This window comes from Wyeomyia smithii, chromosome 2 (assembly GCF_029784165.1).
Source record: "Wyeomyia smithii strain HCP4-BCI-WySm-NY-G18 chromosome 2, ASM2978416v1, whole genome shotgun sequence".
NCBI lineage: Eukaryota > Metazoa > Arthropoda > Insecta > Diptera > Culicidae > Wyeomyia > Wyeomyia smithii.
Genome location: NC_073695.1, coordinates 29,719,111 through 29,744,884, shown reverse-complemented (window position 1 = coordinate 29,744,884; position 25,774 = coordinate 29,719,111). Strand labels below are relative to the sequence as shown.

Below are 25,774 nucleotides of genomic sequence, written 5' to 3'. Positions count from 1 at the left end.
AATTTGCTCTACGAGAGAGCACTCACGGTAGAGAGACGAAGACTTGTATGCAAGTGACGCGCACTGCAATGGCTGCCGAAAAGATAGCGTCTTTGTGATCTGCCTGATTAGAACAAACGAATCTTTCCAAAAATATCACTCCGTTTAGATCACTGGTTATAAACACTTTCGCTTTTAGGAGGTCAGCAGTCGACCCCTAAAATGAAATCAGTGAACCGATCGGATATATATGCCCGAATTCACTCGCAGCGACGTAAGAATAAAACGATATATTGAGATGACGTCCGACCGCGACGAAAACGAACTGACGACTGACAGTTGATCATTATTACGGAAAATCAGAGATGCCAGGTGTTTTTGAAAAATGTAAGCAACTATTCGAAAAACAGACAAAATTTGCTTAAAGTCTGAAAAAAATTTGTCTGTGATTTGAAAAATACGTTCGCGCAGGCAAAAGTCTGCAAAAATTTTCACAGATGTTGAGAAAGTCTGCGTAAATATTAAGAAACTCTGACAAAAATCTGCAGAGACTCTGGAAAAAATATAATTATCTGCGAATCAATAAAAATCTGCACACCGACTCTAAAAATTTGCGTTTTGAAGACAAATCTGCATATTTTGTATCCCTGCGGTCAATAGACTAATGGTACCAGAATGGGACAGTGGTGACAGAATTATATGTCACACACACAAATCAATGCAATAGCATACGCGCGTCTGCGTCCTTATTTGAAATATAGGGCAGCACGATAATCCTGGGTTCTTATTCTTTATTGCCTGCCTTTTTGCAAAAACTCGGCGCTTACGATTTTGCTCTGCACAGACAGTATTACCAAAAGAGCGGGTATATTCAATCCTGTTGGTGTCTTTTACAAAAAGAGCACAAACCAAATTTCTGCACTGTTTGTAGAAGACTTTAACGCGATGGATCATATCCGCGCACCCCTACAAGGCTTTTCCGTTAGACAATTTGTAGCAATCAACAATATTTCCCGATTTTATAGTTTCTCTTCAGTATCGAAAATATATCGGGGTGAAAGTATCGATCCAGCTCGATATCGAAGTCGCTTGCATCGATAAAAAATAGCGATATTTAGGGCCCAAGGTATCGATACCGTAAGTATCGATACGATATCGGCCAATGCTACAGTGAACGATTTGTTGTACCTACATTATTTACCTGCACCGGCAGTTGATTTTATTCGTTCTTTACATTGCTGGTGAGTACGAACGGTACCCAAACACAAATTGCAATCAATACTCGGCATAAATTTTTTACGAGTGCTTCTCCCTGCAGCTTACGGCAGTCAGTTCCGTTCGCGAACGCAAAAATGAGCGCAAAGAAGGAACCAGAGACGGTCGGCTTCTGGCTACCGAAGCAGAGCTCCGCTAAAATGGACATTCTCACGCCCCACAAGTTGGCAGTGGTTTTCCTAATCCAAGAGTATCTATCTCTGAAGAAAGTGGCCGAGGACAATGCTCAAATTAGGTTCACCGCTCGGGACAGGCGCCGGTTTTGCTTGCTTTTGCTGAAGTTGATCCAGTATCCGGATATGGCCTATAAGGACCTGTACGGGTTGCTTACCTCGCCAGTGTACGGCATACACCGAACACATCTGGAGGAGTTTGAAAAGTTGATGAAGATGCTTAAAACAGTTGGCATCGAGGTTAGTTATTAGTATTCTGGAATTTAATAACATTAACTGATTCGGAACGGTTTGTAGGTACTTTTCGATTTATACAATGTAATCGACAAGCTTATTAGCGATAACGGTAGCAGCTATCAGATCGGAATTGTAGGACTTTACTTTCGTCGGGTGTACATAACATTAGTGAAGATGAGTTTTCCTGAGTTCATGGCATTGTACCGGAACTCGGTAGCTTACTATGAGAAAGGCGTACGGGCAGTTCAAATCTCAAGCAGTTCATTTTCGAACAGTGAAAGTTTTATGAAGCTCGAAGCTCAAGCGGTTTACAAGGATAGAAACTCGGCTTCAAAGTGGTCCAATAAGCAATCGGAATTATTCGTGGCACAACAGAGCCTGTTGCTGCAAAACAACGAAACCAACGCTCTAAATCCTAAGGACATGCAAAATAGGCTGAATGAAATCATACACGATCATCCCCTCTATTCGCAAGCGTACTTTTTAAGCTATTTGAATAGCGTGAGAGTGAGGGATTTCTTCAATGCTGTTGACGCCATACACAGATCATTCGACCGGAGCGCTCTGATCTCAATGGCTCTTGCGCAAGATAGTAAGGAGTATCAATATTCGGCTCTGAACTTGGCCATTCTACATGCTCAGTTCAACCACAACGACGAAGCGCTGGCAAGTATCAAGGAGTGCATAATGTTGGCGCAAGAAAATAGTGACAAAATATGTTTACAACTTGCTCATGCGTGGCTTTGCCTATTGGATGCAAGTAAGCCACAATTCTCGGAAAAAAACATCGCCAATAAGGAGTTGATAACACTAGTGCATTCCATTTCGCTCGGCATTCAATCGCTCGTGAAATCATCGGCTTCAACGGGCTATACACCTGCAAAACTGTTTGAGGTGCTACTTAAAAGTGATATTCTCAATTGTCAAACATCGATGATGGATCTGACCGCAAACGGAATCGCTGAGAGAGCCGCTTTGTGGGCAATGTATGGCAAAAATGAAGTGTCGTCCCTGTGCTCTCAATTACTGCTGAATTCGGACTTGAAATTGCTTGTGCAAACTTACAATGGTGAAGGCATATGTCAGGCACTTTGTTCTTTAGTCGTGTGGTTAGCTATTCAAGGAGAATTCAATCTTGCTTTAACGGTTTTGAAGCACACACAAGAGCGTTTTCCCCGTTATCCATTATCAAAATCTTGGATGACAGCAGATTACTACATCACGTCAATGCAAGCAATCTTTCGAGGGGAATGGACCGATGCTAGCAATGCCTGTTATCACCTGTACACCCTGGATAAACATCTTTCCTTGCTTCAACGAGCTCATTTAGCACTTGCTAGGCTTAATCTGAAATCCGCTGATCAACTGCTACGTCAAATTTTAGATGACGATACCATCGAACCTCTCACACGGGTGAGAGCCCTTCTTCTGACTGCCCACACCCTGACTTCTTTGCCAGATGCATCCAAAATGGAAGTCGTCAACGTACTGAACGACGCACTAGCGATTGCGAACAAAAACTATCTAGATTATGAAAAAGCTCTCATAGAGATGCATTTCGCTCACGTTCTAATGCTGCTGAAGTTACCGAACCAAGCGTTAAAAGCCGTTAAAAATTGTCTTGAAAACATCCTTGCCAATGGAGGAATATACGATAAAGCAAAGGTTCTGTTCTTGTTCGTAAAATGTGTCCTAGCAGTCGAACTGGCAGCTGAGGATAAGCTGACCAAAATTGGAAAGTGCCTACCCATGCTGGAACAGGCGGTAGAATACTTCCAAAAGCTGGAATGTTACGCGAAAGTGAAGGATGTTTACATTTTCCTGGCCAACTTCTACCACACACTGGAAATTCCGGAGGAACGAAATAAATTCGCGTACAAATATCGACTAATTGAAGAGCAATACCCCACCACTAGAGAATACCTGAATTTGTTCTTTTAGTAGTGAATAGTTGGTAAATTATTACCAGTGGGGAAATGTGGTCCGTCCGGGCAAATCGTTAGATTTTGGGTGCAAGAAGCCTACCTTGGGAGATACACGAACGCAGGTCACTCCATATTTGTGACCTAGCAGCGGTGAGAAAGGTTCCTGACAAAATCCACTGCCAGCTATCCATCGCCAGACGCGTACTGTTTTATCGCTGGGAAGAAAAAAATGTAAAAGAGAAAAAATAAAGCGTAAATTTTCGTATTCCAAGTAGTTTTTGAAGATTATTGATTGGCTGATTGTAATAAGCGTACCCACGAAAGCCCAAATCTCAATTAATGGATTTTTAATACGCAATGTATTTACATAATTAAGTACGTATATCAAACATAGAAGCAATTCCCCTCACGCAGCAGGTGATTTATGTAGTTTGATTATCCTGTGTAAAGGTTAACACAATACGTTAGCGAGTAACGTAAATTTTCCATCGCATCTATTATCCACTAAATTTGTATGCGGTATTTAGAGAGACGGTTGTCCTCTGGTCGCAAAATCGGAAGCGGCGCAACGATGTTGCTTATGGATCTTTTAGGTTTGCCTTTTCACGTATACGCACACTAAAAAAACGCCAAAGCTAAAGAAAAGATGACGTTCTTGCTTTTTGTTTCGAAATATTGACCAATCCTATTCAAAATGCATACACATATTCTTGAATAATCAGTGTACGTATTTTTTTCGAAAATATGAGGTCAAAAGTTTTTAAAAGAAGATAACTTTTGAAAAAAAAAGATTTTTTTTCCAAAAATTTAATGCAATATTAAAATTTGTTAAATTTGTTGTTCGTGAATGCTCAAACATTGGTGCCCCAGAGCACTCTTGGTCAAATTATGCGAGTCACATCTAGAGAGTTCGAATCCTCGCTGAAAACTCTATATGAAAGCTTCCTGAATTTTACCTTCGATCTCGGTTATCAGCTGTTGCGCGTCGTGCTACCAGAACCAGCAGATAAGGGTTATGTTGTGAAAAACACTGGACGTTTTACTTTTGCAGAATATGTCCAGTAGGTGTCGCAACAGCTAATCGAAAGTTGAACTTGTCTGTTTGGCTGTGGAGGAAGTTCATCGAGTCTTGACACTGAGATTATGATAGATGGGGGTATTTATAAAGTAGTCGACGAGTTTGTGTACCTTTGACAGGCCTGTGAGATTTCCCATTGAATTTTCTACTATTGTCACCACGCTTGTCTGTCAGCCTGGTTGTCATTTACGAGATTTCCTTGATAACTTGGATTCTGGCTTTGGTAAAAGAACGGGATGCTGTTTTTTTATTTCACATGAACATTAATTGAACAATTTCAATCATGGCATGTATCTGATGAGATTTCTCTATTGAATCACAAGCAAATTCTGTTCGACTATAACGCGTAACTGAAGTTTATAGAAACCCTCCAAAAACCTTTAAGGGTCAAAATCAGACAATAAAAGAAGTGGAGGATTCATCACAAAAATTTACGAAGAAAATTATAGCTTTTTATAACGTTTTGGTGGAACAAAAATCTTGAAAAACCAAGGAAGTTAACTAGAAGGTTGTTCAACAGAGCCAAGTTAACCTCAAATTGGGATGCTTATAGAGAGCCCTCTACGCAACACAATAGAGAAATTAGAAAAATACGCAGCAGGGGATGGAGATTAATGTGTGAACAAATTGAAAGACCCCTGTAGCTGCAAGAGTATACAAAGCCCAAAGTCCAAAGATCACACGAATGGCTTGGGCAGAATAAAGAAGGACGACAGTATTTGTACTGCTGATTCTCTTGAAACACTTAATGTTATGATGGAGAAACATTTCCCAGGATCACGATCTATTCTAGAAGAAAAAACTAGGATTAATGCGCATTACATAGCCTACGATATCTTCACTGAATCGAAAGTGGAATGGGCAATTTACTCATTTGAGCCCTATAAGTCCCCGGGACTGGATGGACTGGACGGTATGGAAGGGTAAAAATTCCATTCATAACCGAAATATTTAAGGCCAGACTAAAGCAGGTATTAGACGAAGCAAACATTTGCTGTTTTTGGTACGAATTTTATTTGAACAAAATAAAATCCGTACCAAAAATAGCAAATATTTGCTTCGTCTAATACCTGCTTAACACTTGATTGCGTACCCACTAACTGGGGAAAAACGAGAGTAATCTTCATACCAAAGGCTGGCAAGCGCGGCAAAACACTTCCAAAAGCCTTTGGACCAATTAGTCTAACCTCCGTTATGTTAAAAATAATAGAAAAACTAATTGGTTTCCAGGTCAAATCAACGTACCTAAAAACCTTTCCGCTTAATAGGTATCAGTTTGCAAATCGTAGCAACATGTTGACAGTGCTGAAGGCAAAAATAGCGAAATCTATAGATGTAAAAGAAATCGCACTAGCTACTTTCTTAGACATAGAGGCAGCTTTTGATAATGTATCCCATCACTCAATGTTGACCGCAATGAGATGCCATGGATTTGATACATATACCTCAACATCAATAGTCGTGAGATAACTGCAGTTCTGGGTAACACTACCCTCACAAGAAACACAACTAAGGGATGCCACAGGACATTTTCGGAAAGAATACAGTTGAGCAGTTCCATAAAAAATATCCCAGTTTTAATATTTTTTTAAAATCGTCATTTTTGATTTGGCTGAAACTTTGAATAGACGTTTCTATAGGTAAAAGATGCTATTTTGTACTATTGGTTTAATTTTTTGGAATACGACTCATTTTTGAGAAGCTATTGAAAAATTAAACCAATAGTGCTTCCGGTGGTGTTGGTTGAGTGTTGGTCGATGCAGGGTAGGATCCTGTATTCAATACTTGGCGCATAATTAGACACTGAAGTGTGCTGCAGGAGTATTTATCAACATGCGGATGTCATCGAGTTGATCAAATACGGTAGGCTACAGTGGGCTGGCCACGTGGCATGAATATCGGGGGAGCGACCAACGAAGCTTATATTTGGCCGAAAACCCGACAGAGGTTGGCGACCCCGTACTAGTTGGATGAGTGGTGTGAATGAGGACACCCGATCGGTGGGTGTTAGAGGCGATTGAAGAATACTAGCCCAAGATCGAGTGATGTGGAGACATGTTCTATTATTCTAGATTTGGCCTGCCCCAGAAAAGTGAAGCAAAGTAGTAAGTACTTTCGAAACCGGGATGATATCCAGAGGCTGAAAATCGACCCCAGACGTCATTTTGAATTTCTAGATTGTGACTGTCGGTTTTCTGAAAATATAAAAAAATAGCCAAATACCTCCTAATATGGATATTTCCGGAACCAGAATGATGCCCAGAAACCGGAAATCTCATGAAGCCACTTTGAAGTTCAAAATGGTCACTTCCGGTTACTGAAAAACAGTCAAAAAAACCTCGAATACCACTTAATATTAGCTCTTCTAGAATTGCGTTAGTGCCCAGAGACTGATATCGAACCAGACGTAATTTTGAAATCCTTGGTTGCAATTTTCTGCTTAGCATAAAAAGGTGGTATTTAGACCACTTAATGTTGGTATTTCCGGAAACAAAACGATGTTAAGGAGATCGACTCCAGACGCCATCTTGAAATTGACGATGACTTATTTTTTTTTTAAGGAAGAGATTGAACGAAGAACTATTACAGAAATTCACCGCTTCAGACCGTCAAATTGATTGACTCTAATCGAGTGTATTCCCTAAATTAATACAAGAAATAGAAAGACAATGCAGCCAGAATTCTGCTTTAATTCTGCGGTCGTGTTTCATACACAACCTTTTCAAATTTTTTAAACTTGAGATCCCTTTTTCGGTAAAACCAAATTGATCCACTCTAATATACATGCATATACCAGCATTTTCTCTTATAAATATTATGGCAAAAGGGCCTGGTGAAATTTATACTGAATATATGGCGTAGAATGCAATGAATCGGCCAGATGTGATTTTAAGTCTCCCTCCATCGACCCCGAGTCATTTTGCATTTTTTTAACTATGAGGGGAAGAGTTACGGCCAACATGCCTCTGTTGAAAATTGTGGAGCAATAATGAGATGTGGACTTCAGTTTCTGGCAGACACACTAGTGTCCCAGGTTATCTGATTTGCGTTGCCGGCCAGAGCAGTTTCATGCTACAACCCTTTATTCCCGTTAAGCATCTGACTCGTCATAGCTATCAGCTGTTCATTTCATCGAGGTAATAGACGTCTATGTATAGCTTCTGCTTAAAACAAACACTTCACTGGTTTCAGTCGTATTTGTCTGACCGGCGCTTAGTTGTGAACATTAGTGGAGTTTTTTCGACATCTTTTTCCGCTCACTAATGCATTCCGCAAGGCAGTCATCTAGGGCCTTTGATATTCCTGATTTACTTAAACGACGTCAATTTTCGACTTCAAGGCCCTCGGCTGTCATTCGCTGACGACCCTAAGCTGTTTACCAAGGTAAAAACTCCGTCAGATGCCGCAGCGCTCCAGAACCAGTTAAGGGTTTTTGCAGAATATTGCGCGGACAACCGCATGCAATTGAACGCTGACAAATGCGAGATAATAACACTCTCCAGAAAGCGTAGTCCACTGAATTTCAACTACAATTTGTCAAATACACCTCTGCGACGCACAAACTGTGTGAAGGATTTGGGAGTATTGCTTGACTCAAAGCTAAGCTTCGAACAACATATGACATTCATCATTGACAAGGCTAGCAGAAACTTGGGATTTATCATGCGTATCGCCAAAACCTTCAACGACATCTATTGCCTGAAGGCACTGTATTGCGCTCTGGTGCGCTCCAACTTGGAATACTGCGCTTCTGTGTGGAATCCCTTCTACCTGAATGGAGTGAACAGAATCGAGTCAGTGCAACGAAGATTTGTTCGCTTTGCTCTCAGAAGACTTCCGTGGAACGACCCTTTTCGACTACCTAGCTACGAAGAGCGATGCAGACTCATCGACTTGGATACACTGCAAATCCGTCGGGACATATCCAGGGCAATATTCGTCGCGGACGTGCTTACCTCACGAATAGATTGTCCGGCAATTCTCGAGCAACTCAATATTTACGTTAGACCACGCATGTTGCGAAATAGCCTCTTCCTTCACGTTCAGAATAGGCAAACGAACTACAGTAGCTTCAGCACGATAACCGGTCTCCAGCGCCATTTCAATCGTTTCGCTACAAGCTTCGATTTCGACACCAGCCGCGAGATGCTGAAGACCCGCTTTCTGACTTTAGCACGTAATTTTTAGCATAGTACAATCATTTGGGCCACAAGGCCTGTTGATGTAATTTTTACAAATAAACAAATAAAACTTTGTAGAAAGTTTTCGATTGAAACCCGCAGTTATTTCAAATCTGAATAAGCTGCTTCTGTGCTTAATTCAAAATCAATAAAAATCCATCTATGACAGTTACTCTTTGAGGAGTGAATGATTCTGCCGCAGCACAAAGAATGGATTTTTAAAAATAGCAAAAATGCATTACTCGTATCGATTAAAGTGCTTCTGGTGATGAATAATTTAGTGCAGCAGAGTGCTGCCTCTGCAGTATCTGTCATGTTTCTCACTTAACATAATTGTTCCACTGATCTGTGAATGCCCTAACCTGGACACGTAGTCCGGTAAACCTACTTGACACTTTTCATGAAACGACAGGTGTCAACATAAATCATTAAATATTCGTTTCATATAGGCTTGTACCGGAAAGAGTTCGCTTTGAATTAGCACTTGACCTTGTGAGGATAAAGATTACCTTGACCCGGTGACCAGCAGAGAATTGCCAAAAAAATCAACCGACGTGACATCGCTCCCGTGGCTGGCTATCTTCTGTAGAATCTTCGTTCTGGAGCCACTCATGTTCACTAGCAGTATGTTTATAAGCGTTTCTTGCTGAATGTTTCACCTACTGATGTGTTGTACTGTCGCACAAAATCCCCCTCTAGTCTTATCTGTCAATACGAACCACAAAAAATGATAACGTTGGGGAGCTTTTTCGCACTTACAGTGGAAACTTTAATTCATGCTGTTCACTTGTGTGCTACAATGTTATCGCTCACAAAAAACACGTCACGACCAATGAATCGACGATACATGACTGTCTCCGCGCGTTGAAATTGTCTCTGAGCTTCGCTATGATATCACTACGTGTTGACTAAACTTATGACGTCGGACTACCGTCCGTATTCAACACGACTCGCACACTATTTTGCAGGCAGCACTATTCCGGTGATAATGAAAAACTTACAATGTTGACCTGCGCTGCAACTTTGTTGAAGGCTGAAACCTGGCACATAATTTCAACCTGTTGAAACACCTAAACCAGAACCAATCGTTATTTTTGTTTACATTCTGGTCCACATTTCATCATATTCCAAGTCATGCGCAGTGCAGCAGCAGAACCATGCTGCAGAAATAAACAATATATAAATAGCTAGTGCTCATTTCTTTCTGTTCTAGTGTTACTGTTCCAGAGTACAACCACTGCAGATTTTTACGTCACTTTTATTATTCACTGGTCGATCTTTTCGTTTTTTTTTATGCAAAAACTCTTATCATTTTTCACGACTCACAACGGTACACCGGATTCAGGTTCCAATTAAGTATACTATCTCCTGCGAATTGCTATCCCAAAAAGTCACTGTTTTTTGAACTAGTTAACGAAAGTGTTTTTTTATTCAATTTATTTCCTTCTCGGCTGATCGAAAAATTATTTTCAATCCTTTTTCTTTCTATGAAAGTTTTGCAATAGTACTTAACGTGTGCGTTCACGCAGGAATTATTCAAATAGCAGTTCCTTTCGTTCGATTATTAATGGCTCTGGGAAGTGTGAATGAAGAACGGCAGGTGTAAAAAAAAAAAAAATCTTCATGTGAGTGCCGACAAATCGAACTCGATCGCCTAGGGCGTAAGTCTCTTAGGATCACGGGGGAACATTGAAGTTTTGCGAATATTGTCAAGTCCAAGGTACAGCATTACGACACGTTCCAGACCTATACCACCGCCGGCATGAGGCGGACAACCAAAGCGGAATGCTTCGATGTAGGCTGCAATTTTGGAAATATCTGCAAGGAGGTAATTTCAAATTAGAGTTGCTGCTTAAGTCAAGTTCGCGGATTTTTTTACCAATTGCGTGAAGTTTCGCTCTCTCCACCAGATAATCCGGATCGTGGATACGTTGCGCACCGGACAGAATTTCTTCGCCTCGCATGAACATATCGTACGAGTTCGAGTATTTGGAATTGTTTGGGTCGGGCATCGTGTAGAAAGGTCTAACGGCTAGCGGAAATTTGTCCAATATGTAAAAGTCGGTGTCGTACTTGGCTTTCACCAATCGACCGAGCAGCTTTTCACTCGGTGTAGATAAATCTTCCTCGTCGTCCATTGTTACACCGGCTTCACGCAACATCTTGACGGCCTGAGCAAACTCCAACCTTAAGGGAGGTTCCAGGAACTTAAATGGTTCCACATTAAACTGCTGCCCGACAGCATTGATTTCACGAGCGTAACTGTCGACAGGAAATGTTGTATTTTAAAACTATCAAACCGATTTTTTTTCATAAAACTTACTTGTCACGAAGGCCCTTGAACATCGCGGTAAACGTGTTCCCAATCGTGTCCAAAACCTCGTGATAGTGATACTTGAACGCCATTTCCAAATCAAGTCCCACGAATTCAGTCAAGTGTCTGTGGGTGTTGGAGTCCTCTGCGCGGAATACAGCACCGACAGTAAAAACTTTATCGAAATCGGCCGCAATTGCCATCTGCTTGTACAGCTGAGGAGATTGAGCCAAATATGCAGAATCTGTGCACAAAATATCAAATTAATACAGAATAGTCTACAGTAGTTTGATATTGAAGAAAACACCTTTAAAGTAGCTGACCGTGAACACGTTTGCTCCTCCTTCACTGGCGGCCGAGATGATTTTCGGCGTGTGAATTTCCGTGAAACCCTGCTCCGCTAGAATGTCACGAAACAGTTTACACACGCCCGCTTCCAGGCGAAAAATAGCCTGATTGGCAGGCGTCCTTAGGTCCAGAACTCGGTTGTCTAGCCTGGTGTCCTGATTGACGCGAATTTTCAACGCCTCAGGATCTTCCGATTTTTCCGGGCGCGCAGCGTCCTCAATTTGCAATGGAAGTTGAGCCTTCGCCGACGATACCAAATAAAATTCCACCACATGCAGTTCCAGGTTTTGTTCGGTGCAAGCTTCGATTTTGTTTGCAACCGGGACTACTGTCGACTTGATATCGACTATGCTTTCCCTCGGAACGCTTCCGGAGAATTTTACCATCTGCTTTGATACGCTGTCATCATTTACCGCAACCACGCATTGCACGGTGCTGCTTTGTTGTCGAAGCACCAGGAAGCATTGTTTGCCTTTGCTACGGCTGGTATGCACTCGACCACGGACCCATACCAGGGAATCTTTCGCGGCCTTGGACAACTCATTCAACGGTGTGAAGACACGCTCGGAATGTTTGTTCGTACTTTGAATCATTTTGGTAACCCCGTACAAACCTTCGGAGTAGTCCTTCCCTTCAGCACCGCCTGCCTCCTGTTGGCCTTTCTCGGCGGCTGTTGCCGCTTTGTGCTCGGCTTTCTAAAGGGAAAAAATAAGAAACATACCGGTAAGCTTTCGAGTCTACTTAAAACAGAATCTGGGGTTTACCTTGGCTGCTTTGGCCGCATCTTTCGCAGCCTTCTTGGCGGCTTTCTTAGACTGTTCTTGCTCTTCTACAACGGCTTCCGCTACCATGGTTACTATCTTTCTCCGGTCTTTTTTTTACCGATACTGATGGAAACTCAAAACGTATATCTTATCTAGAAAGAAAAATTTCGGTTAAGGTCATAGAGTTTTAAAGGGAAAACCAAAATAAAGTGGCTGTATACAATTGAAAAAAAAAAAAAAAGAGAACTCGGCCGTTGCTGGTTTGCTTTAATCAATCGAAAGTTCACTGTCACGGTCGCGTGAAAGACCGTAGCCGCCGCAAATAATGGTCACAAATGTAAACGCCGATCGTGGGCAGAGCTTCTACGTCATTATGTTATTCTGCTGCTCTATTTTTAGCAGACGTATCGTAGTCGCGGTAGGAAGAGCAGCATCTTTTCCGATTGGCTACTGACGACGTCATAGACGTTAATACATTGGATCTTTAAACTTGCTATGGACAAATTGATCCTCAGAAATATTTCGGTGTATTGTTTTGCTTGAACCGTAATTTTGCCTTATATCTACCTGTACTTGACCTAAGACATCTTAAAATAATATGACCAATTTCTAAAACCAATCTCACTATCCAACTACTGCCGGCATGCGGTAAACACAGTTTAACTTACATAATACTGCGTTGGTATTAGTAAAAACCGCATACAGACGAAACTAACGGTGAATAGTAGGCGCTACTGTCAGACGGCAAAGCCAAAAAAAAATAATGCAGCGTTTCCGACAATCGCGACAATGTTGCATCATTCTGTTTCTTATCGGAAATATTACCAAAGATTGGATGCTATCAAAAAACATTTCAATTGCCACGACTGTATTTCTCGTTGCTCAATTAAACATAGGATTTTTTCTGTCACATTTTAAAAACTCCCTTCCGGTACAACAGTTTCACTTCTTAACCTAAAGCGAATATCCGTAATATACTGATATCCAAACTATTCTGCGAAATAAAAAAAACTCACTTGAAACAAGTATAAAACTGCCGATAATCACACTTTATTACACGCTGTTGACGATATATATAGCATAATCTTGATTTTTCACCTTACTGGGATGCACGAGAAAAATCACCTCTTTGCGAAGCACAACCTACACGTCGCGAGTTTCACGTATGGATTGAAAATCTTGCGGCTGGCCGAACTGCTGAACTGTCATTTGAGTGCATTAGGGTGAGTGGAATCGCACTTCGGGCAGGGTTGTGTTATACCAGTGGCGGTAGCGAACAATCTGGTGTAAAATTCGCTCATGCAGTGTCTAGTCCGCAGGGCATTTCATACCAAATTCAATTTGACGGCCAAAACATCAAAATTTTTGCATCTGTAAATATACAAGCGCTTAGCATTCCATTGCATCTGTGAGCATTTTTTAATCCTATAGTTTAGCTACACAAAATCTCGAACATTTCTCTATGATACGAAAGTAGTTTCTCCATAGTGCCAACTAGAAAATGTCCGAAACAAAAGCTAGAAAAGTTCTTGCCGAATTAGTAAAGAAATCTGGGTGAGTAAACCTTTTACGGTACTTCATTGTTAATCCTTCAACTGTTTTTTTTTTCCATCACAGCATTACTTACTCGGTGGACAATGTTCTCACGATTTTTCGCAACAAGGATGGCAAATACAACAACAAGCGACTCGGAGCTCTTCTATCGCAGATATTTAAAACAACCCCCAACGGGGCAAAGTACGTGGAAGAATTCGTGTCCTCCAATCCGAAAGATTCCTACATGGCACTAGTCGTCTTGCTGAACACTTTTCTGCAGGATTGCAAACAAATGCAGTCTGAGAAGTCAGCGTTGGCGCAGCAGCAGCAGCAACAACAACAATCAGCAATAGTAGGCGACTCCGTTTCGAAGCGAGCTGCCATGTTCGAAAGCCCTCCGCTGTCGTCAACCAGAATTGTTTCCGATCAGGTAACTCCAGAGAATGTGCAAGAGATTAAGGAAAAGATTGTGCAGGCGGTTACGAACCGTTCAACAGGATCGATTCCAGCTGCCTTGGTGTCGCACAACTATGAGTACATCGGTAGCCGGAAAGGAGCTATGGTTTCCTGGAACTTCAACTACGAAGAACTGTACCCGATGCAGAACAAAAACGTTTCTGCTATTCCTTTAAGTTCCCAAGAACCGATCGTTTTGAAAGAGCTGCTGGACTGTCTGATGGGTGTGAAGGGTTCCCTGATATCACCGAAAAAGCGCACCACACCGTTCAATCCCGTGGAATTTCAAGTTTCTGATCAAATAGAAGAATCTCTAAAGGATATTGTACGGGAAATTCTCCCGCTAGCATCACACTATTCTCAAATTCAGGATTTCGTCGCCGCCTCAAGTTCACTGGAAAGTGGACAGGTTTTACACGCTCTGCGTGCCGCCCTGCAAATCATCATCAACGATTACTATCTTTCCATAACCCAACTGGAGGAACTCTTTCTTAAGCAGCAGCTTACTTTCCACAAGCTGCTGTACTTTCTGCGTCCGGTGTTCCACACGATGGAAGTCCTAGCGGACTCGGTAAGCACGATTCGGCAAACAAACTCGAAAGGGGGAAGTGTACTGACGCTGCTGCATGATAAAATAACTTCTACCACGGGAGACGAGAAGAGTCAAAAGGTGTTGATACATCTGCTGGAAATGGCCGCTGTACCGTACATGGAAATGCTACAGCTTTGGATTCTGGACGGCGTGATTCATGACACCCGTCGAGAATTCTTGATCGAACACAACGCAATGGATCTGAACGAGAATGAGCTGATGGATTACTGGGAGAAGCAGTACACAATCCGACTAGACAAGGTGCCTTGTTTTCTGAACAAGTACGCGGATGTGATCCTTCGCACTGGAAAGTACCTGAATGTTATTAGAGAGTGTGGTAAGTAGTTCTTTTTTCGAGCAGAAAAATAATAACCTGATAATATTGCTAACAGGGAGCTCTGCGGATTATCAACAACAAAGCACAATCACTCTGAAGTACACTCACACCGAGCAGACGTACATCACGGCCATCGAAAATGCGTACAATTTCGCGTCCTCTTCTTTGCTTAACTTAATTATGAACAAGTACAACCTGATAGGAAGGTTGCACTCCGTGAAGCGCTACTTCCTGCTGCAGCAGGGTGACTTCATTTCGCAGTTTATGGACGCTTGCGAGGAAGACCTGAACAAGGATGTAGACAATTTGCGTCCTATGCGATTGGAAAATCTACTGGAGGTTACGCTGAACATGTCATCTGCGCGATACGATGAGTATCATGACGATCTGAAAACGATGCTGCTGCCGTACGGAATTGTTACACAGATTTCGAAAATCGTCAAAAAAGAAGACGTTTTTCTGGACACGTTGGGTGACACGTCCCAGCTCAAGGGAATTGAATGTTTCACCTTCAGCTACAATGCACAGTGGCCAGTTTCGATCGTGCTGAATCGGTGGACCATCTCAAAGTATCAGATGATCTTCCGACAGTTATTTTATCTGAAGTATGTCGAACGAATTCTGTGCCGCGTTTGGATTGCCAACAACCGGACCAAACTGTTTGCTCCTCAAACGGCCAAACTGTATCGATCGGCGTTTACATTGCGCCAGAAAATGCTGATCGCTATTCAGAACTTCGAATCGTATATGATGATTGAAGTTATCGAACCCAATTGGCACATTTTCTATCAGAACATTAAACAGGTAACTGACCTTGGAAGCATAAAGGAATAAATTACTGATCTTTGTTTTATCAACAAAAACAGATAAAGAATATCGATGACGTCCTGAACTACCATCAGGACTTTCTAGATCAATGCATAAAAAACTGCATGCTAACGGATCCGGACCTGCTGAAATCAATCATCAATCTGTGCAACATCTGCATCCAGTTCTGTGCATTTTTGGCGGTAAGTTCACACCCAGATCACGTACTAGCTTCAGTGGCGTACGAGTGCGATCACACTAAACGTTGTTTTTCTTCGATTTTTTTTCTCTCTCCTAATGGGATGCTGCTAATCTTTCGCCCTTGTGTGTGTTTAAAAACCCGAACACTGCAGGAGGCACAGCGTCATTTCGTTGATGCCGAACTTGGTTCGATGTTGGCATCTACCGATGACTTTTCGCTGTCCTCTGAGTCCGACTATGACATTGCATGTCAGCAGGTAGTTTTACAGAGTGCTTTTTTCGTTCATCGAACTTTGGTTCATTGTTACGTTCACCGTTTCACCACTGGATTAGAAAACTTGTGTTGCCTGGGTTGTCATGCTTTGTCACGTTGTTTTCTTTTTTTAACCTAGCAAATGCACCCTGATTTTGATATTCAAACTCTATGTTCTAGCTAGAGCGAATAACTTCACTCCATAGTATAGCGAAAAGTATGTTTTACCTAATAACATATTCACAAATAGTTGTTTTTTTTTTTGTAACATGATGAAATATTGTCGGTTGTATGAGACAGTTGATAATTTAAAAAACTGAGATTCAAAGAACATAATTTGCAGAATACGTATACCTATTAATTGGTCATGAGAATTCAGTAAAGACTACCTCAACCCTTTTGTAATTTTAATTTAACCTCGTATCTAACTCTTGAGTTAATTCCAACCCTAAATTTTATTCATATTAAATTTCGAATCCCATACCAAATTTAATTACTACCCAAAACCCATTTGCGAATTTAGTTTAAAATTTATCTACAAATTCAGCTCAAAATCCAGTTCCTCGATTTTTAGTGCACTTAACTAAACCTGAAAAGCGGTTTGAAACCATGGGTCTCAGAGGAGGGGATAGAAAAGCCACTTCTGAGTAAAATATCGAGTAACATTGAGCTTAAATTAATTGTATTCAGTGTCAAGGCTGGTACGTTACGTATCAATATAATCTCCCATAACACATTCTGCTTAACTAAATCGTACGCTGTTATCAAATCTATTACCCGATGTTCACCGGGGATGCCGTTAAAAAATAATATTATCTAAACCAAGTAGTTCGTCATCAGCCAATACTGTCTGTCCTAATATATGTACTTAAAAATTAAGTTTCGAATGCTAATCAAATCCTGTTCGTAATTCATTTCTGAAATCTGAATATTACTTCTAATTTGATTACATATCCAATTGTACATCTAGTTCAGCTTTTGCAAATTGCACTTCTGAAGTCATTTTCAACTCTAAATAAAAATTCAGCCTGAAAGTCAAGAATTCAAACTAAAATTGGTTTTCATATGCCATTTTAAATATAAAACTGAATCCTATTCCACATGAAGTTCGAATCCAACATTAAATTCAACCCCTAATCTTATTTAAAAGCAATCGAAAATTTAAGTTTAAAAAGTGAACTTTCAATTCTGTAAAGTAAACGTTCAATGTCGATCCTTAATACAATTCAAATTCATTTCCAAAATTAATTTTTGATCTAATTCTGAATCCAAATATAAATTCAATTTCATATCAATCTGAAATCATCCCAAATCTTATTTCCAATTAGTTACAAATCATTTTTCCACATCAGTGCTAAATGCAGTTGAAAATCATTTTTGTATTCGAATTTAGTTCCAAGTGAATCCAAATGCAATTTCAAATCCAACTGTAAGTCTTATCTAATATGCCTTTCAAATCAAATTCAGAATAATAGTTTTACGAGTTCAAATGTTGTTTGAAAGTCCAATTCTAAATCCAGTTCCAAACTCTCTTTTTCGAATTTAAAAATTTTTCTCAATTGAGTCCCATGTTACTTACTTTTACTTTTATGGCGACAGATCGTTAAGATTCTATGCCGAATCTAGAATACGTCTTCACAAAACTCGGTCTTGGGCTGCTCCTCTTCAGTCGCTTCTTACACCCGCTGCTCTGGCATCCTCGTCGGCAGGACACATCCAGCGCGTGGAGGTCTTATCTTTGCCGGTCGCTCATCCGCCATCCATGCTACGTGGCAAGCCCACTGTAACCTGCCGTGTTTCATCAGCTTGACAATATCAGCGTGTTTATATACCTCGTACAGCTCGTGATTGATGCGCCTGCGTCACACCCCATTTTTTAGTTTACCACCGAGTATTGACCGTAGCATTCTACGCTCGAAGACCCCAGGCGCTCGTCAATCGGCTTCCTTCCACGTCCACGACTCATTTCTGTAGAGCGCCGTCGGAAGAATTCAAAATATTGCTTCCAACGCTTCGCCACCTGCGATTTATCGATTATCAGATTCCACTCGCTGTCATTACACATGGCAGGTACCCAACAAACAATTTTGTTGGATAATGGCTTATTAAGCTATAGTTCATCCGAAGTCTGCTTAATAATAGCTTAAGAAGCTGTAAATCAATAAAATTGTCTGTTGGGCTGGCACGGTCCGGTTCCTGATTGCGTTAATCGTTCTATAGAAGCTCCTCGTGAAGTGACTGGTGAAGCAATTCTCCGCCTCCGCGAGGACGCGATCACGGTGCTTCCACAGACCGTTATTATCAAACAAAATATACCATCAAAACGGAGAGCGCCAGTGTCCTTCATCTCTGGGTGAATGTTTGAAAAAATCGTTGGTAGCACTCCCCCCTTGCCCACGCTTATGAGACAGAGCAATACCAACATATTTATTACAGTTTTTACTCGAAAACCCCTAAATGCAAATTTTCACAGTTGTCGATTCAGTAGTTTCTGAGTCCTTAGGAATTAGGCAGACATATAGACAGACAAACAATGATGCCTACTATGAGTCAAATTTTCCAACGCAAATTTTTGACATTCCTGTCAATTATCAACGCCTACTGAAGTTTAAAGGTTTTCTCCAGTAATCACAACATAACTTAAAATAAACATTTGACCGCTGGATAAGTTTTATTGAGATGACGAAGTTATAACTATAGTGCTCACGTTTCCTACGGCGGTGAAGCCTCTTCTCGGCAGCTCTTGTCTCCCGGTATTTTTCCTTCACCTGACGCGCCGCACGATTAGCTGCTACTCACGTGTTGGCGTAGGCCCGGTTCTTCTCTTCCCTAACCTCTAGACACTAAGCATCGAACCACCTACTCGAGATTCCCGTTATCATGCCTATCACTTCTCGCGCTGCTTCGCTAACCGCACCATGGATGTGCTTCTACTGCTCGTTCAGGTCCCCTTTAGCTGGTTCACCGATCCGTCTATCAACTTTACACCTCCTTCTGCTAATAACCTCTGCATATTCGGACGTATCTTTTTTGTCGATCTCGATTAAAATACGTTGGACAGCCGAGCGCGAATTGTGCCTACCACGAGCTAGATACCCGGCTGTCGAAAGGATCGCACATCTATGTCGTCTGGAAAATGCCGGCCGATTTGGAAGCAAGCCTCTCCATTGGGGTGTCTCCAAGTGTTTTTCTGAATGTTCAGACGTGCAAAATGAGTACTACAAATAGCCATTCCTCTGGCCGCAGCGAAGTTCACTAACCTCATGCCGTTGTCGTCGGTGATATTGGGCTTTTCCTACCAATTACGGGACGAAAGAATTCCTCTCGTTCGACTTGTGCTTTCATATTTTCGATGACGATCTTTATGTCGTGTTGCGATTGCTCTCCATACGTTTTCTCAAGGAGCACGTAAACGTCGTCGGTTTCATCGTTAGTCGGCGCGTACACGTTGATAAAGCTGTAATTGAAGAATCTTCCCTTGATCCTCAATACTGCCCATAATTGAAAAATTATCTAATATGCCATTTTTACCAAAATCGAAAAACACTTTCTCGTAACAGTAAATATCCCAAGCAATATCCCTACGGAATCCGATTATCAAAAAATGGATTTGTCGAGGGGGGAACAATTTTGTCTATATCCAACATGTTTTCAACCCGCATGTACACCAACCAGTGTGTTATTACTGCATACTGTTTTAGAGAACTTTCGAGATGGTCTTGTGGTCTGGAGTTTTCTGCCAATATTCGTAGTTGATTCGGAATCATTGTCATAAGGACTTTTGTTTTATCGGCAAACCGACCGATGCTTCTAAAAGTCTTTCGACATCCTTTGCGTTTTCGCATACAAGCAGAATATCGTATGCATATGCTAGAATGCATGGTAGTTGAAGGGTTCTCCTCCCTAGTAACAATATTGGTTTTATCAAAGTTTCATAGCGCTTAATACAGCCAAAACAGCGCTATAAAACCTTGATAAAGCCACTTTTGTTATTTTTTTTCTCACTTCTGGATGTTTATGTAGCCTCCGCTTTTTTAACTGATGTTTCTTTTGTATTTTTTATAAATCGGAATATTCGGGTTATTTGACCTAGGGTGTTTGAGCTTTGATTTAGTTACGGCATGACTCAACTTTCTCTCTGGAGTGCTTGTTGTCAGCTTTATTCTTGAGTTATCTGGCAATGGCTCGTTCCTTTTCCTAGAACGTAGTTTCTCAGTTTCAGGCAATATAACATGGCTGTGAGCATATGGGGCAGTTCCTAAATCACGTGGTCATGTTTTGATCACTTTTATACCCCCCGTAGCACCCCGTGGTCTTTTGACCAAACATTCTGCCATTCTCGTTTCTAGGAGGGCCACAATCAGCAGTTTTCTCTGAATGAAATATGCGTCCAGTAATGCCTGTTTTGATCTGTCAGAAAATCCTCTTACATTCCATGAACCAAATTTAAGTTCTTTCATGTCGGTGCATGTTTCTTGATGTACTGTCGTTGGTGTTGGAGGGCTTATTTGGGTCTCGTTTGTCATGTTTTTCCTTAATCACCTTTCGATATGCCATGTTGAGCTTGAGGTTCTACGGAATGCCTAATTGGGTTGAATATTTGAATGACAGTATCATAGTGTTTCTCTTTGCTTTCCTTGATCTATTTACTGTCATTACGTAGGCGATTTTTATCGTTTTATTCGTGGCTCCTGCTTCGTTATATCTTACAACAGGACCATTTTCATTGAACACGTCTACTCGACAGTTGAAGATTTCGGAAACTGTTGAGATTGTTTCTTTGTCTTGCCATTCTGCTTCATGTTCGAGCCGACTTAAAAATTCTTGGATCGCTCCTTTGTGTTCATGCTTCTGTTCCTGTGTCGGTTATCGTTTGCATGGCATGCATCTATTTTCCGAATATGTTCCACCACAATTCTCCTCAGGTGTCTGATTTCTTCCCTATGGCGATTGTCCCGAATGTCATACCTATAGAGTTGGTTGACAATTGCTACGAATGAGCAGCGGCCATCATCAGGAATGATTCGAACCAGCAAAGTAAATATAAAATCAAACTGCGCATTCAATTAAATTCGTAGTTTTTAAATCCAGTTACAAATTGGGCTCCAACATAATTTTGGAGTTCAACTGCTATTTCTATTGCAAATCTAAATCCGATCCCTTATTCTGTAGCAAAACCGATTCCAAATTCGACTTAATTCTGAATTCGGTATGTTGTCCCGAAATTTCACGCTGAGCACTTAACACGCAAATATCAATGTTATTCGTTTTCTACTTCAAAATTTAGAGTTTTTGCAATAGTAACAGTTACTAGTTGCTTAGAAATAGGTACCTACTTCAAAAGGCAGAATCTTGCATAACACACTTACCGTTAGCGTTAAGAAACATCTAGATATCACAAGCTCCGTTAGCTACAATAACAAAATACCCGTCTAACTCATAAAACCATTCATCGTAATCTAATCCGCCCAGGACGCTACATCGATGGAACCAACGGAAACTTTCTCAGCTCGGGTCGAACATTTTCGTACCGATTTTACCGAGCAGCTGATGGCACTGTTGCGCAAAATAACCGATATTGCCACACAAAATCCATCGGAAAAGTTCATTAACCTCATCCACAGGTGAGACCGCGAAAAAAGTTAGCTTCCCAATCGTTGAAACAAACTTTGTTTTTTTTTTTTAGGATCAACTTCAACTCCTACTATAGCGATAACTTTGATAGTTAGAAACTATCAACCGAATAAAAAGTGTCATTGCCAAAGCGTACCTGTTGGTTCCTTATCACAGAGAAAAAGAAATAATAAAACGCTTACTGCAATAGCTAGCATAATTATCACTGTGTTGCCGCTCTCTACCTGCTGAAAATTCGGTCCATTTAGTGTCACATTCGTCAATAAACGGTAATTTTATCTAATCGAGCAAATCGACCAATTATTTTATTCTGGGGCTTTTTTTCTAAAGATAATGTCACTCTCCAGCAATCCTGACTATTTTGCCAATCTCGGAAGAGCTAGACGCCACACAATTGCGTCATTGGTTAGCATATCAGCCTTCATTTGTCTCATCAGCTACCGGTTCGATTTCGAAAATAACGACCTGACCTTGGCACACATCCATGTGTTGCTTCTTGAGTTTACGCGTGGAAAACACTTGCTCGCATTTCGTACAACGTTCCACCGGTTTCTGAAAAGTTTGATTGCGTGAAAAAGTGTACATATTTTAGGCTATGGCTTAGTAAAACACTAACTCGTAATGCTCGCTGTTTTCCCATAAGAACGCCCGTTCTAGGTTTCACTCGAGCGTTAACGTTTATACCATGGGTTAGAAACATATGCCGATTGTAGTAGGAATGATACCGAAAGTCACGGTTACAGCAAACGTAGTCGTCTCTGAAAAGGTAAAAGTTTTCCATCTTATGGTTGAGCCATAATTAGATTATTTCCGTATAGACTCACTGATACGTTATACAGAGGTGCTCGTTAAACTCATCCGCGGTCGCGCAAGCAATCAAACAAACGCCACAGTTGAGATCAATCGGATGTTCGTGGCGATATTTGTGCTCTTGCAGTTTATCGTTCGTCTCGAAGGACGAACAGCAGATGTCACACACGAAGTAGGTTTGAATCTGTAATAAAATCTGGTTTAATAATCCGAAATTATCTGCTAGTGTCGCGCTCTTACATCATGCACCCGTTCCATGTGCATCCGTAACTTATCGCGGCGTCCATATGACATCTGGCAGTGTTCACAGGTATAGCGGACCTCCGTGTGAACCGTCCGTATGTGACGTCGTAAGTGATTGGACGTTTTAAATGACATATCACACTGTTCACAGTTATAATTACGTTCCACGGAATGCGTTAGCATGTGTTGTGTCAGCAACAGCTTTCTGAAAGAAAATTGTTTAGTTTAGCCGTTACTTTCACGTAGTGTGAATACTCACTGTTTAAAACTAAGTCCACACTCGGGACAATCGAAGGACAGTCTAGCAGAATGAACTTTCGCGGCGTGCTTTATTACCTCTGCTTGGGTTCGGAAGAGTTCATCGCATAGCTCACATTGCAGCAAGGGTTCACGTTCCCGGTCATGATACTTCAGATGGTTCTCGAGGGCTATCAAATGCTTGAGAACTTTTCCGCACAGCAAGCAAATATGGGTAAAGTGAGCGTCGTTTTTGTGCTGTCGTAGCAATTCAATTGAATCAACTAATTCCCCATTGCAGCTTTTCCGGTAGCAAGTGAGCAATGCGGTCCCTTCTTCTGTCCCGTGAACTTTCGCCAAGTGCTTTTCGAACTGAGAAGGATACGTCGTGCTGTAATTACAATTCAATATGCAATCTTGCGGTTCCACTTCTTCCTCTTGCAACCGAGGCAAACGTCGTCTCTTACGTGGGTTCGGTTCAAATGAAGTGCCTGCGATGTCCGGTTCGCACTCAAAGTCGTCGTCGAATTCGTTCTCTATCAAAGTGTACTGCGACTTTTGATCTTCCTCTGCATCTTCCATATAAGATCTTTCATCTGGAAACGTAAATTCTGACGTTATTTTCTCGGTTGGCTCCTGATGTTCCTCCAAAGATTTTTGAAATTCATCCGTGAAATCCTGAATGTCATAGATATCTTCAGAAGCTTCATCACTGGAGTCTTTTTTGAATTCGCTATGAAAATTCGGCTTCAAATCTTCCTCCTCTCCGGTCTCAACCTTAACGCAAAGAGTCGACGCGATTTCGTACTCGTCAAATTCACCTATCAAGTCATCTGCCTGAACATCTTCGTTATCGCATAGGTTCAAATCCTTGAACAGCACATTCAGCTGATCACGCTCGGTATCAAAGAGAGCCCGCAGTGGTGCTTGGTTACCAGCTTTGACTTCCGCCAGAGAGGTAATAAAATGCTGAGTCAGAACCAGTTTTCGTTTGTATTTATAGAATAATTCGAACACCTCCAGACATTGCTCACAAATTTCCATCGGAAGATAGCAGGCTAAATCCTTATAAGAAATGGAAAAAAGAACGTTTTATAGAACACATTTCTTACGTTAGAATCCACAACACTTACGGCAGGAATCGTGAAGCTCATTTCCTCCAGCATTTCCACAATAGTGCCACGGTGAAGCAGCTGATAACTGTCCAACGTTATCAGCTCTGCAGATGATTTCGCCTGCAAACACAGTCGGCACACATTAGGGAAGTTTTTCAGGTTGAAAATGGTCATTTCGAGGCAAATTATTTCCGATGTTAACTTGTGCAAAATACTGATTTTATTTTCTGCATTCTTCGCGCACCAAACCAAACTGCACAACCAAAATAAACGCTTTGTGCAGCCCTACGGTTTTTCTGTTGCCGATTTGAAAAATTTTACACTCTTATTAAGTTTTATCTTGATTTGAGTTCGTGCTACTCATCTGAGGCTTGGAGTAGAGACTGTGTTATAAAGAGATACGCAAAGAGAAAAGCAGTAAATATGGCAACCCTTTGCTAATATTTTATTTTAAACAATTCTGGCAACCACATTTATTTTCGCATGACTTTTCATACGCACTAGAAAGTGTAATGGAATTTCGAAACATTGTAAGGATATATTACTGAGTTTCAGTGCTTGTTCATACAATTATAATAATTTCCAATGCATCACTCATAACATGAGCATGACGAACACATTTTTCGTTGGAACCATAATTGCACGTGATTCACAGAAATTAAACTGATCGCAACACACATTCTGTACGAAAAGTAACACGCATGAGTTTGTTTATATTGCACACTTGGAGCCTCGATTCGACGGTTCACTTGGAGTTTTCGACCTCACTGTTTGCGTATCTGTTCATAACACCGTCTGTAGCTTGGAGCACAGGGGCCTAAAAACGTTAACATTTTGCCTACTAATCATAAATTCATCACGGCGGTAATATTTCATTTCAAATGCTTACAAAACTTATCTTATTCATTGAAAGTGCACATTGTACTGAAAACAAATGTTGAGCTCTTGTTTTTTTGTTCATCTAAAACGACACTCAAGAATAAGTCTACCGACAAAATGGGACGTTTACTCTATTACACTTGTTTTAGGGCAAACCAACCAAAAAGTTGGTACCAGAATCAATGAGTGGTAGATGGAAAATGTATGGAGTTTGACAGCCACAAGTGCCCCCTGTTGGAGCATGCTTAATACTGCGCTGTGTGTTCAGTGCGGTTACACTAAAGTCGCTTTTTTCGCGAGGGATACGTGCCGCGTAAAAAAACCGCGTAAATTTCGGAATCCGCGTAAATTCCGGAATCCGCGTAAAAAAACGCGTAAATTCCGGAATCCGCGTAAAAAA

The 25,774-nt window shown here is 41.2% G+C and overlaps 5 protein-coding genes across 10 annotated transcripts in view; 2 read left to right on the top strand and 3 right to left on the bottom strand.

The window, feature by feature from the left end:
• LOC129725889 (WD repeat, SAM and U-box domain-containing protein 1-like) overlaps nucleotides 1-9,951 on the bottom strand; it is a 32,034-nt gene extending 22,083 nt beyond the window's left edge. For 2 of the 3 annotated variants that reach the window (XR_008728201.1, XM_055682281.1), the window contains exons 1-2: nucleotides 9,358-9,951; nucleotides 3,690-3,804 (exon numbers count right to left, since the gene is read on the bottom strand). Coding sequence is in view for 2 of the 3 variants with exons in the window: in XM_055682281.1 (XP_055538256.1) it covers nucleotides 3,690-3,804; nucleotides 9,358-9,461 (219 nt within the window). In the remaining variant the exon portion in view is untranslated. The remainder of the gene's footprint in view (nucleotides 1-3,689; nucleotides 3,805-9,357) is intronic. The other variant, XM_055682280.1, reaches the window with a different exon arrangement.
• LOC129725886 (anaphase-promoting complex subunit 5) lies at nucleotides 900-3,860 on the top strand. Of its 2 annotated transcripts, none has more exons than XM_055682276.1 (3): nucleotides 900-1,220; nucleotides 1,298-1,667; nucleotides 1,725-3,860. In XM_055682276.1, the coding sequence occupies exons 2-3, from the start codon at nucleotides 1,332-1,334 to the stop codon at nucleotides 3,603-3,605; spliced, it is 2,217 nt and encodes a 738-aa protein (XP_055538251.1). In that variant the 5' UTR covers nucleotides 900-1,220; nucleotides 1,298-1,331; the 3' UTR covers nucleotides 3,606-3,860. The 2 variants fall into 2 exon arrangements, with proteins under 2 accessions (XP_055538251.1, XP_055538252.1); XM_055682277.1 differs by having other exon boundaries at nucleotides 1,162-1,233.
• Nucleotides 9,952-10,086: 135 nt separating the features above from the next.
• On the bottom strand, nucleotides 10,087-13,455 carry LOC129725888 (aspartate--tRNA ligase, cytoplasmic). The gene is made up of 6 exons (XM_055682279.1): nucleotides 13,291-13,455; nucleotides 12,275-12,426; nucleotides 11,470-12,205; nucleotides 11,172-11,406; nucleotides 10,728-11,110; nucleotides 10,087-10,666 (listed from the first exon to the last, which is right to left on the bottom strand). The coding sequence occupies exons 2-6, from the start codon at nucleotides 12,359-12,361 to the stop codon at nucleotides 10,503-10,505; spliced, it is 1,605 nt and encodes a 534-aa protein (XP_055538254.1). The 5' UTR covers nucleotides 12,362-12,426; nucleotides 13,291-13,455; the 3' UTR covers nucleotides 10,087-10,502.
• Nucleotides 12,063-22,398, top strand: LOC129725885 (gamma-tubulin complex component 2 homolog). Of its 3 annotated transcripts, XM_055682272.1 has the most exons (8): nucleotides 12,063-13,497; nucleotides 13,706-13,828; nucleotides 13,892-15,195; nucleotides 15,251-15,999; nucleotides 16,062-16,205; nucleotides 16,356-16,463; nucleotides 21,929-22,080; nucleotides 22,143-22,398. In XM_055682272.1, exons 2-8 carry the CDS (start codon nucleotides 13,776-13,778, stop codon nucleotides 22,183-22,185), a joined length of 2,553 nt encoding a protein of 850 aa, XP_055538247.1. In that variant the 5' UTR covers nucleotides 12,063-13,497; nucleotides 13,706-13,775; the 3' UTR covers nucleotides 22,186-22,398. The 3 variants fall into 3 exon arrangements, with proteins under 3 accessions (XP_055538247.1, XP_055538248.1, XP_055538250.1); XM_055682273.1 differs by lacking the exon at nucleotides 12,063-13,497 and having other exon boundaries at nucleotides 13,599-13,828; nucleotides 16,356-16,460; XM_055682275.1 differs by lacking the exons at nucleotides 12,063-13,497; nucleotides 16,356-16,463 and having other exon boundaries at nucleotides 13,599-13,828.
• Nucleotides 22,364-24,764, bottom strand: LOC129725887 (zinc finger protein 90-like). The gene is made up of 6 exons (XM_055682278.1): nucleotides 24,514-24,764; nucleotides 23,403-24,445; nucleotides 23,141-23,348; nucleotides 22,915-23,084; nucleotides 22,707-22,848; nucleotides 22,364-22,642 (listed from the first exon to the last, which is right to left on the bottom strand). Exons 1-6 carry the CDS (start codon nucleotides 24,667-24,669, stop codon nucleotides 22,505-22,507), a joined length of 1,857 nt encoding a protein of 618 aa, XP_055538253.1. The 5' UTR covers nucleotides 24,670-24,764; the 3' UTR covers nucleotides 22,364-22,504.
• Nucleotides 24,765-25,774: the final 1,010 nt, after the last annotated feature.

Coding starts and splice junctions, on each gene's coding strand:
- LOC129725887 (XM_055682278.1), bottom strand. CDS start 24,669: ATGACCATTTTCAACCTGAAAAACTTCCCTAATGTGTGCCGACTGTGT. Junction 23,349..23,402: donor TGTGGACTTAGTTTTAAACA/GTGAGTATTCAC, acceptor ATTTTCTTTCAG/AAAGCTGTTGCTGACACAAC. Junction 23,085..23,140: donor ACATGGAACGGGTGCATGAT/GTAAGAGCGCGA, acceptor ATTTTATTACAG/ATTCAAACCTACTTCGTGTG.
- LOC129725888 (XM_055682279.1), bottom strand. CDS start 12,361: ATGGTAGCGGAAGCCGTTGTAGAAGAGCAAGAACAGTCTAAGAAAGCC. Junction 11,407..11,469: donor CACGGTCAGCTACTTTAAAG/GTGTTTTCTTCA, acceptor TTTTGTGCACAG/ATTCTGCATATTTGGCTCAA. Junction 11,111..11,171: donor TTCAAGGGCCTTCGTGACAA/GTAAGTTTTATG, acceptor TCCTGTCGACAG/TTACGCTCGTGAAATCAATG.
- LOC129725886 (XM_055682276.1), top strand. CDS start 1,332: ATGAGCGCAAAGAAGGAACCAGAGACGGTCGGCTTCTGGCTACCGAAG. Junction 1,668..1,724: donor TTAAAACAGTTGGCATCGAG/GTTAGTTATTAG, acceptor AACGGTTTGTAG/GTACTTTTCGATTTATACAA.
- LOC129725885 (XM_055682272.1), top strand. CDS start 13,776: ATGTCCGAAACAAAAGCTAGAAAAGTTCTTGCCGAATTAGTAAAGAAA. Junction 16,000..16,061: donor TCTATCAGAACATTAAACAG/GTAACTGACCTT, acceptor CAACAAAAACAG/ATAAAGAATATCGATGACGT. Junction 16,464..21,928: donor ACATTGCATGTCAGCAGGTA/GTTTTACAGAGT, acceptor TAATCCGCCCAG/GACGCTACATCGATGGAACC.